General features: G+C 48.1%; 1 protein-coding gene across 1 annotated transcript; it reads left to right on the forward strand.

The window, feature by feature from the left end:
* Positions 1-6,892: 6,892 nt before the first annotated feature.
* Positions 6,893-9,108, forward strand: LOC107062718 (uncharacterized). The gene is made up of 3 exons (XM_015313679.1): positions 6,893-7,786; positions 7,906-8,391; positions 8,476-9,108. Exons 1-3 carry the CDS (start codon positions 6,893-6,895, stop codon positions 9,106-9,108), a joined length of 2,013 nt encoding a protein of 670 aa, XP_015169165.1.
* The last annotated feature ends 1,482 nt before the right edge of the window (positions 9,109-10,590 follow it).

A 10,590-nucleotide genomic window follows, 5' to 3' on the forward strand; every position in this document is an offset into this window, starting at 1 on the left:
CCTCGAGGGGGTAGGTTAGGGGGCAGAGCCGATGCATAGGGTAGAGGAGCCCAGGCCCGCTTTTATGCAGCTACAGCTAGAGCAGATGCTGAGACCTCGGACGACGTGATCACAGGTACAGTGTTATTATGCTGTCAGCCCGCGTCCGCCTTATTTGATCCAGGCTCTACTTATTCTTATATATCTGTTTATTGTGCTCCTCGTCGGGCCCAGAGGTTGATGGCTAGCGGGTCTTTGGCTTATTTCGCTTATGTTAGAGATGTTAGTAGGGAGGGTCCTACCGTTGATTCAGTACCTATTGTTCGAGACTTTACAGATGTGTTTCCTGCCGATCTGCTTGGTCTCCCTCCTGATCGTGACATTGACTTTCCTATTGAAGTAGAGTCGGGCACTAAGCCCATTTCTATACCACCGTACCGTATGGCCCCCGTAGAGCTCAAGGAGCTCAGTGTTCAGATTCAGGATCTCTTAGATAAGGGATTCATTCAGCCTAGTGTATCGCTTTGGGGTGCCCCAGTCCTCTTCATGAAGAAGAAGGACGGTACTATGCGATTGTGCATCGACTACAGGCAGTTGAACAAGGTGACGGTGAAGAACCGTTACCCCATGCCTAGGATTGATGATCTATTTGACCAACTTCAGGGTGTCGTGGTATTTGCTAAGATTGATTTAAGATCCGGCTATCACCAATTGAGGATTAGGGCAACAGACATCCTTAAAACTGCATTTAGGACTCGTTACGGCCACTATGAGTTCCTAGTGACGTCTTTTGGGTTGACTAAAGCCCCTGCCACGTTCATGGACTTAATGACTAGGGTGTTTAGGCCGTATTTGGATTCGTTTGTCATAGTCTTCATAGCTGACATTCTTGTATACTCGCGGAGCCGGGAGGAGCATGACCAGCATTTGAGGATAGTGCTCCAGATTTTGAGAGGCCAGCGAATTTATGCCAAGTTCTCAAAGTGCGGGTTTTGGCCTGAGTCCGTAGAATTCTTGGGGCACGTGGTGTCTAAGGATGACATTATGGTAGATCCCGCTAAGATTGAGGCCATTCGTGATTGAGCCAGGCCCCACCTCTGTGACTGAGATTCGTAGCTTCGTCGGATTGGCAGGCTACTACAGGCGTTTTGTTGATGGATTTTTCTACTATAGCAGCGCCTTTGACTCGGTTGACTCGCCAGGATGTTCCGTTTGTGTGGTCGGATGAGTGTGAGAGGAGCTTTCTAAGGCTTAAGGAGTTTCTTACCACCGCTCCTATATTGACTCTTCCAGTTGAGAGCGAGGGGTTTACTGTTTATTGTGATGCATCCGGCATTGGTTTGGGTTGTGTACTGATGCAGCAGGGCCGCGATTATTTCTTATGCATCGAGGCAGCTTAAGCCGCACGAGCGTAACTACCCCACTCATGACTTAGAGTTGGCGGCGGTAGTTTTTGCCCTTAAGATTTGGAGGCATTACCTGTATAGAGTTCGATGCGAGATCTATACTGATCACAAGAGCCTTCAGTACATTATGAGCCACAGGGATCTGAATTCAAGATAGCGCAGTTGGATTGAGCTCCTGAAGGACTATGACCTCTCTATTCTCTATCATCCGGGCAAGGCGAATGTGGTAGCGGACGCCTTGAGCCGGAAGGCAGTGAGTATGGGTAGTCTAGCCTTCTTATCTGTTGAGGAGCGACAAGACACCGCCGTTGGATTGAGCTTCTGAAGGACTATGACCTCTTTATTCTCTACCATCCGGGCAAGGCGAATGTAGTAGCGGACGCCTTGAGTCGGAAGGCAGTGAGTATGTGTAGTCTAGCCTTTCTTTCTACTACGGAGTGACCATTAGCTTTGGACATCCAGTCCTTAGCTAACTGGATGATACGGCTGATATCTCTGATTTCCGGTGTGTACTAGCTTATGTGGATGCTCAGTCATCTCTACCGGATCGGATTTGCAGCCGTCAGTTTGAGGATGAGGACTTAGTGGCACTTCGAGATCGATTTTTGGGAGGTGACACCGGCCTGGCTACCTTAGATTTAGATGGGGTTTTAAGATTTGGTCATCGACTTTGTGTTCCAAGATTTGGGGGTATGATTCAGATGATTCTTACCGAGGCCCATGACTCCAAATATTCTATTTATTCGGGGACAGCTAAGATGTATCGGGACATGAGACAGCACTACTGGTGGAGCGGCATAAAGAGAGATATTGAGGTTTATTTATCGCGTTGCTTGAATTGTCAGCAGGTTAAGGCCGAGCATTTGAGGCCTGGTGGCAAGCTTCAGAGATTACCCATTCCTGAGTGGAAATGGGAGAGGATCACCATAGACTTCGTTGTAGGGATTACCCCCGGGACTTCCCGTGGTCTTGATAGTATTTGGGTCATCCTGGATCGATTGCCCAAGTCAGCACACTTCATTCCTGTCCATACTTCCTACAGTGCTGAGAGGTTAGCCCGTATCTACATTCGAGAGGTGGTTCGTCTTCATGGTGTGCCTGTTTCCATCATCCCAGACCGGGGCCCACAGTTCACATCTAGCTTCAGGAGGACCTTCCAGGATGAGTTGGCTACCTGTGTTGACCTTAGTACAGCTTTCCACCCGCAGACTGATGGTCAGTCGGAGCGCACGATTCAGGTTCTTGAGGACATGTTGCGAGCTTGTGTTATGTATTCTGGGGGTCAGTGGGACCAGTATTTTCCTTTGGCAGAGTTTGCGTACAATAACAGCTACCACTCGAGTATTCAGATGGCCCCATTCGAGGCCTTATATGGTAGGCATTGTCGCTCTCCAGTTGGTTGGTTTGACTCTACAAAGCCCAGGTTGCGCTATACAGACTTGATGCGAGAGGCTTTAGATCATGTGAGGGTGATTCAAAATAGGCTCAGGACAGCCCAGAGTAGACATCAGAGTTATGCAGACCGTAGGCGTCGACCGTTGAAATTTGTTGTTGGTGAGAGAGTATTCCTCTGTGTGTCGCCCATGAAGGGTGTAATTAGATTTGGGAGGCCGGGCAAGCTTAGCCCCAGGTATATAGGTCCTTTTGGGATATTGAGGATAGTTGCGGAGGTCGAATATGAGTTAGCTTTGCCCCTGGCTTTTTCAGCTATTCACCCAGTTTTTCTTGTTTCGATGTTGCGCTGGTATATTCCAGATGAGTCCCATGTGATTCAGTATGATGCAGTTGACTTGGACGACAATTTGAGATACATTGAGGAGCCAGTTGCTATTTTGGCCAGAGATGTCAGACGGTTGCGTTCCAGAGCCATTCCTGTGGTACAGGTCCATTGGAGACATCGTCCAGTTGAGGAGGCTACCTGGGAGACCGAGCATGAGATGCGGGCACAGTTCCCCTTGAGGTCCATTGGAGACATCGTCCAGTTGAGGAGGCTACCTGGGAGACCGAGCATGAGATGCGGGCGCAGTTCCCCGGCTTATTTGAGCCTTCAAGTACTTCTTGACTCTTATTTTCGCGGACAAAAGTTCTTTTAGTAGTGGATATTGTAATGACCCTCCAGGTCATTTTTAAATTAAAGCATTCATTCCATCGTTTAGAGCGTTCCTGTAGCGACCCCAGGTCATTTATGACTTGCTGGCACTGACTGTTCGGTCGCCTGGTCATTCGTTTGGGTTTTAGGCCCATTTCCCTGCTTTGGAGTATTTTATAACTTGAAAAGTTGACTTTGGTCAACCTTCTTGGAAGACGTGCTCAGATGAAAATTTTGACAGCTAGGTTAGCTTTGGAATATCGATTTTGGTCTAGACGACCCTTTGTTCACTTTCCGAGGCTTTAGATGCCTGTTTGGAATCTGGCTCAAAACGATACTGGGTGTGGGACCCATTTTTCATCGAAGCGATCTCCAATGAAAATTTCAACTTCACCGTTGAGTCCGAAATATCATTTCCAATCAGATTCCATATATGGTTTGTGTTTTCCCGACTCCAAACGAGTCCGGAACATCGAAATTTAAGTTTGAAGAGTTGTTGAATTCTAACGCGGTGGTGAAGTGACAGAGACACGCGACACCACGTGCCAGCGTGTTGTAATCTGGAAATTTCCAGATTTAAGGACAATTTTCGTCCATTTTGTTTTCCTCATCTTCAAACATAGATATCTCCTCCATTTTAAGCTCAAATTAGGTGATTCAAAAGGCTAATTTCAAGAGAATTTCGTGGGGAATCTAGAGGTGAGCTCATAAACGCGAGGTGAGGCTTTGTTTGAGATAAGGAATCGAATTTAGCTACTTCTAGAGTGATTTTCGGAATGAATTGTTGTTGAACTTTGAAAGGTTAGATCTTGATCATCTTAGGTCCGTTTTGAGTCATTCTTGAGGCTAACTTGTAGAGTTTTTTGCAAGCATCGTCGTGGTATAATCTGTTTGGGTTGGAAGGGTCTCGTTTTTCCAGAAATTGGTGATCAAGGGGCTGCCAAGTCGTAAGTCAAGACTTATTAATGAATTTTATTGTTGGGGCTGATTTTCTATGTTTTAGGCATCTTTTTGTGCTAAATTTTGGGGTATTAGCTTATTAAGGTATTTGGGACGTTTTCACGGATTCGTTTTCGGGATTCCAATTGTGGGTCCCACAATCCCGTTTTAGACCCAATTTTGGGTCCGTCTCCGAAAAATATAATTTTGGTGTCAACATATTTGTAATGACGAGGTGATTAACCTTTTGATAGTGGGGAAGCATTTGGAGACCGTTCGGAGGGGAAACGCTCCGGTACCGTGAGTTGGAGCACGCGTGATCGGCTTTCAGGTAGTCTCGTGCTTCCCCTTCATGAGATTGAGCATGTTTAGGTAATTGTTTATTGATTTGCTTGAGTATGGAGGGGTTCGGGTGTCGGGCATGCTAACTTTCTATAATTCCTGCCTTAGCCCTTAATTCGAGAAATTGTTGAATTATGACAGCATGACTCTTGATATTATTGAACATCCATACCTTGTGGTGTATATGATAATATTGATTTGAAGTATGTTTGGCCTTGGTCTTGGCTAAGACTAGTGTTGCCACAGACTTGCGAGGTTTCGGATGCCGTTAGGCAGCAGAACTTTTTCCGACGTCGTTACGGGCGGTCAGCTCCTTGTAGAGGTAACTCAGCTTATGACCTTGTATCCATAATGCACTATTTTTCTATCGACTATAGTACCCGGTTAAAGTCTGTGGTCTAGCTTACTCACTATTGGATACTTCCTCGGCGATTTGGGGTATATGAGGGTTGGACTGAAATGATTATTTATGGTAATCGGTTTGGTGATATTTCCCGCGACGTATGGTTGGATATTGATTTTTAGCTACAGTACCCGGTTAAAGTCCGTGGTCTAGCTTACTCACTATTGGATACTTCCTCGGCGATTTGGGGTATATGAGGGTTGGACTGAAATGATTATTTATGGTAATCGGTTTGGTGATATTTCCCGCGACGTATGGTTGGATATTGATTCTTAGCTACAGTACCCGGTTAGAGTCCGTGGTCCAGCTTACCTGTGATCTGGTTTTGGCTACAGTACCCGGTTCGAGTCCTTGGTCCAAACCATGCGTGCCCGACCTTTGGCTAAAGCACCCGGTTCGAGTCCGTGGTCCAGCCCATATAGGTTGACTCATTAGCTATAGTACCGGTTCTAGTCCGTGGTCCAGCTTGCACGTGGTGCATTCCTAATTCCTTACTGAAGCTTCAGTTTAGTCATGATAACTCTCATCTGTAAGTTGAGGTATTGGAGGTTGGAGATGTTCCGATTAAAGTCCGGGACGTAATGAGATCTTGGAATATAATTGGGAATGGTTCAGTTAAAGTCTGGAAATTGGTAATATTGTGGTAGACCTTCTAGCTCCATTATTTTACTTCAAATTCCGGTGCATCTGCCGGGCTTATGGGGGTCCGTGCAGGCGTTTTCTTTTATTGTGCACGAGCGTACCCGTCGGGTTTATGGGAGCCCGGCGGAGTTAGTTAGATTCTACCCACATTTACTACTCTTTTGCCCTTGAGTGTGACCCTACTGGGTACCTGTTGATTTGGTACTCATACTACACTCTGCATCTATTTTCGTGATGTAGGTCCGAGTACTAGCTACCGACGTTGATTCGAGCCAGCTACGGTTATGATCGGAGGCAAGGGTGAGCACACAACGTCCTGGATTTGCCCGTCTCCTTCTGTACTTACTTCTTTTCTTTTTCCTTTTGAAACAGCTTGCTTCTGTGGTCCACTTTTAGGACTTGTACTTTTGTTAGCAGCTCTGTACTTGTGACTTCCAGGTTTTGGGAGGAATTCGTTTTGTGTATAGAGGTCTAGTCTCTTCTTCCCGTTCATTGCATGTTCTTGTTATATTTATTACTATTTTAGGTTGATTGGTTGTTTTCTACCCTAACATCCCATTACTTCGAGTTCCGGGATATGGGTCGGCTTGCCTACTGGTGGGTCATTTAGTAAGCGCCATCAGGACCTGAGAAATTGGGCCTTGACAAATTGCTATCAGAGTCCCAGGTTCGTCGGTCTTACTTGTACAGAGCTAACGTCTTAGTAAGCGCCATCAGGACCTGAGAAATTGGGCCTTGACAAATTGCTATCAGAGTCCCAGGTTCGTCGGTCTTACTTGTACAGAGCTAACGTCTAGTAGAGTCCTGCAGATCGGTACGGAGACGTCTGTTACTTATCTTCGGGAGGCTACAGGATGTCTTAAGGAATGTGTCGCTTTTGTATCACTGTCGTGCATTGTGTGTCTTATTGGTTTCTGAAAATCTTACTTGTTCCACTCCTTTACAGGGATGGCTCGCACGCGTGGTAGGGTTCCAGCTAGGGGTAGAGGTCGACCTCGAGGTCGTGCTAGAGCTACAGCACCAGCCTAGGACCGATACCAAACTCCGGAGCCGGTGATAGAGCCACCAGCAGCTCCAGCACAGCAGCAACCGATGGTGGCTCGCACGCGTGGTAGGACCCCAGCTAGGGGTAGAGGCCGACCTCGAGCAGCACCAGCCCAGGACCGAGAGCAAACTTCGGAGCCGGTGATAGAGCCACCAGCAGCTCCAGCGCAGCAGCAGCCGATGGGCCCGGGACCAGCCCAGCCACCGCCAGAGCCTGTGGCAGCTCCAGATATACAGGCGATGCTCGTACAGATACTAGCTGCCATTGGGGGTATGCAGCAGGCCCCAGCTCCAGCCGTTCCAGTACCGCAGGGCAAGCCTACACCAGCGGTACCGGTTGTTCAGCAGCTAGCGGCACCGGTTGTTCAGCCTGACGAGTTGGAGGGCGTCATGCCACTTCGGGAGAAGAAGATGCTCGGGGTGTTCCTTAGACTATCACCGCCGAGGTTTTCTAGGGCAGTGGGGGATGATGCCCACGAGTTTCTAGTTGCTTGCCGAGGGCGGCTACAGACTTTGGGTTTAGTGGAGTCGAGAGGAGCAGACTTCACCGCTTACCAGTTAGACGGTCCCGCCAGGCAGTTGTGGCGTACATACTTAGAGACCAGGCCAGCTGGGTCTCCACCGGTCACATGGACGGAGTTTTCAGAGGCCTTCTTGGCCCGATTTATTTCCAGTAGCATCAGAGATCAGCTCAGAGATCAGTTTGCTCGGTTAGAGCAGGGCTCCATGACAGTATTAGAGTATGAGGCCCGATTCCACGAGCTCTCCAGGCATGCCGCCATGATATTACCTACTGAGGAGGAGAGGGTTCGTTGTTTTGTTCGGGGTTTGAGACTACAGTTGCGGATTCAGACTCAGTCTTTAGTCTCAGCGGGCCGCTCATTTCTGGATGTAGTAGACCATGTCCGCACTATTGAGCAGCTCCGTCGCGAGGCCCAAGGGGTAGCGACAAGATAGCTAGACAGGAGGATAGTCATGATAGGCGCCGTTTCAGACCCCGAGAGTCTTATGATAGATCTCAGCAGAGGTTTTAGTCGGGTCAGTCTAGTCGCCCCTTCCAGGCCTCTCTCCAGACATCGGAGGGTGATCAGCACCGCCATATTGGTTTTAGTGCCGGTCCTAGTCGGGGCCGAGATAGTTCACAGATAGGCTCTTCTGGCCAGGGTAGCCGGACTCCAGCTCTCAGTCGAGGCAGGTTTCCCCATCGCAGGTTTGCCTTACCCGCTCCACAGGCAGCTAGGCATGCGCTAGCACCTCTAGCTAAAGGCGGAGGCCAGGGACAGGACCGCAGGGGTGGTCACCAGGGTATACGGGGTGGTCCCCAAGGAGTCAGATTAGGGGGCAGAGCCGATGCACAGAGTAGGGGAGTCCAGGCCCACTTTTATGCACCTCCAGCTAGAGCAGATGCGGAGACCTCGGACGATGTGATCACAGGTACAGTGTTATTATGCCAGCAGCCCGCCTTGGCTTTATTTGATCCAGGCTCTACTTTTTCGTATGTTTCTGTCTACTATGCCTCTCGATTGAGTTTGATGTCTGAGCCTCTGGTAGCGCCGTTGCGTGTGTCGACCCCCGTGGGTGAGTCTTTAGTAGTGGATCAGGTATTTCGATCTTGCTTAGTTACTATCCAGGGGCGTGACACCCGGGCTGACCTTATATTGCTTGACATGGTTGATTTTGATGTGATTCTGGGCATGGATTGGTTATCCCCTTATCGCGCTGTTTTAGATTGTTTTTCTAAGACTGTTACCTTAGCCATTCCCGGTATTCCTCCGGTGGTGTGGCAGGGATCTCGTGGTAGCACACCAGTTGGGGTTATCTCTTTTATTCGTGCTAGGAGGCTAGTGGCTAGCGGATGCTTATCATATTTGGCCTATGTACGTGATGTGAGTAGGGAGGTTCCTCCGGTTGAGTCAGTTCCTGTTGTTCGTGACTTCATAGATGTGTTTCCTACTGATCTACCTGGCCTACCCCCAGAGCGTGATGTTGATTTTCCGATTGAGCTTGAGCCAGGTACTCGGCCTATTTCTATTCCGCCATATCGGATGGCTCCTGCAGAGCTCAAGGAGCTCAGTGTTCAGCTTCAGGATCTCTTGGGTAAGGGATTCATTCGGCCTAGTGTATCGCCTTGGGGTGCCCCAGTCCTCTTCGTGAAGAAGAAGGACGGTACTATGCGATTGTGTATTGACTACAGGCAGCTGAACAAGGTGACGGTGAAGAACCGTTACCCCATGCCTCGTATTGATGATTTGTTTGATCATTAGACCGTTACTTTAGCCGTGCCTGGTATTCCACCACTAAAAAGTTCTACTTCCTAACGGCATCTGAAACCTCGCAAGTCTGTGGCAACACTAGTCTTAGCCAAGACCAAGGCCAAACATACTTCAAATCAATATTATCATATACACCACAAGGTATGGATGTTCAATAATATCAAGAGTCATGCTGTCATAATTCAACAATTTCTCGAAATAATGGCTAAGGCAGGAATTATAGAAATTTAGCATCCTCGACACCGGAACCCGTCCATACTCTAGCAAATCAATAAAAATTTGCCTAAACATGCTCAATCTCACGAAGGAGAAGCCATAGCCTACCTGAAAGCCGATCACGCGTGCTCTAACTCACAGTACCGAAGCTTTTCCCTTCCGAATGGTCTCCGAATGCTTCCCCACTATCAAAAGGTTAATAAGGGATTCATTCGGCCTAGTGTATTGCTTTGGGGTGCCCTAGTTCTCTTCGTGAAGAAGAAGGACGGTACTATGCGATTGTGCATCGACTACAGACAGTTGAACAAGGTGACGGTGAAGAAAGAAACGAATCCGTGAAAAGGTCCCAAATACCTTACTAAACTAATACCCCAAAATTTAGCACAAAAAGATGGCTAAAACATAGCAAATCAGCCCCAACAATTAAAATCATTCCGAAAACTGATACCTGCATTTAGGACTCGTTACGGCCACTATGAGTTCCTAGTGATGTCTTTTGGGTTGACTAACGCCCCTGCCGGGTTCATGGATTTGATTACTAGGGTGTTTAGGCCGTACTTGGAATCGTTTATCATAGTCTTCATTGATGATATTCTAGTATACTCGCGGAGCCGGGAGGAGCATGACCAGCATTTGAGGATAGTGCTCCAGACTTTGAGAGGACAACGACTTTATGCCAAGTTCTCAAAGTGTGAGTTTTGGCTTGAGTCGACATACTGGTATACTCGCGGAGCCGGAGTGAGCATGAGCAGCATTTGAGGATAGTGCTCCAGACTTTGAGAGGCCAGCGACTTTATGCCAAGTTCTCAAAGTGGGAGTTTTGCCTTGAGTCCGTAACATTCTTGGGGCACGTGGTGTCTAAGGATGCCATTATGGTAGATCCCGCTAAGATTGAGGCCATTCGTGATTGGGCCAGGCCCACCTCTGTGACTGAGATTCGTAGCTTCGTCGGATTGGCAGGCTACTACAGGCGTTTTGTTGAGGGATTTTCTACTATAGCAGCGCCTTTGACTCGGATGACTCGCCAGGATGTTCCGTTTGTGTGGTCGGATGAGTGTGAGTGGAGCTTTCTGAGGCTTAAGGAGTTTCTTACCACCGCTTCTATATTGACTCTTCTAGTTGAGGGCGAGGGGTTTACTGTTTATTGTGACGCATCCGGCAATGGTTTGGGTTGTGTACTGATGCAGCAAGGCCGCGTTATTTCTTATGCATCGAGGAATCTTAAGCCGCACGAGCGCAACTACCCCACTCATGACT

This window comes from Solanum tuberosum, unplaced genomic scaffold (assembly GCF_000226075.1).
Source record: "Solanum tuberosum cultivar DM 1-3 516 R44 unplaced genomic scaffold, SolTub_3.0 scf00261, whole genome shotgun sequence".
NCBI lineage: Eukaryota > Viridiplantae > Streptophyta > Magnoliopsida > Solanales > Solanaceae > Solanum > Solanum tuberosum.

Excerpts from the sequence above, each read along its gene's own strand:
- LOC107062718 (XM_015313679.1), top strand. The coding sequence starts at position 6,893 with ATGGTGGCTCGCACGCGTGGTAGGACCCCAGCTAGGGGTAGAGGCCGA. Across the intron at positions 7,787-7,905 it reads TCCGTCGCGAGGCCCAAGGG|GCCTCTCTCCAGACATCGGA; the intron begins GTAGCGACAAGA and ends CGCCCCTTCCAG. Across the intron at positions 8,392-8,475 it reads GTTTGATGTCTGAGCCTCTG|GGGCGTGACACCCGGGCTGA; the intron begins GTAGCGCCGTTG and ends GTTACTATCCAG.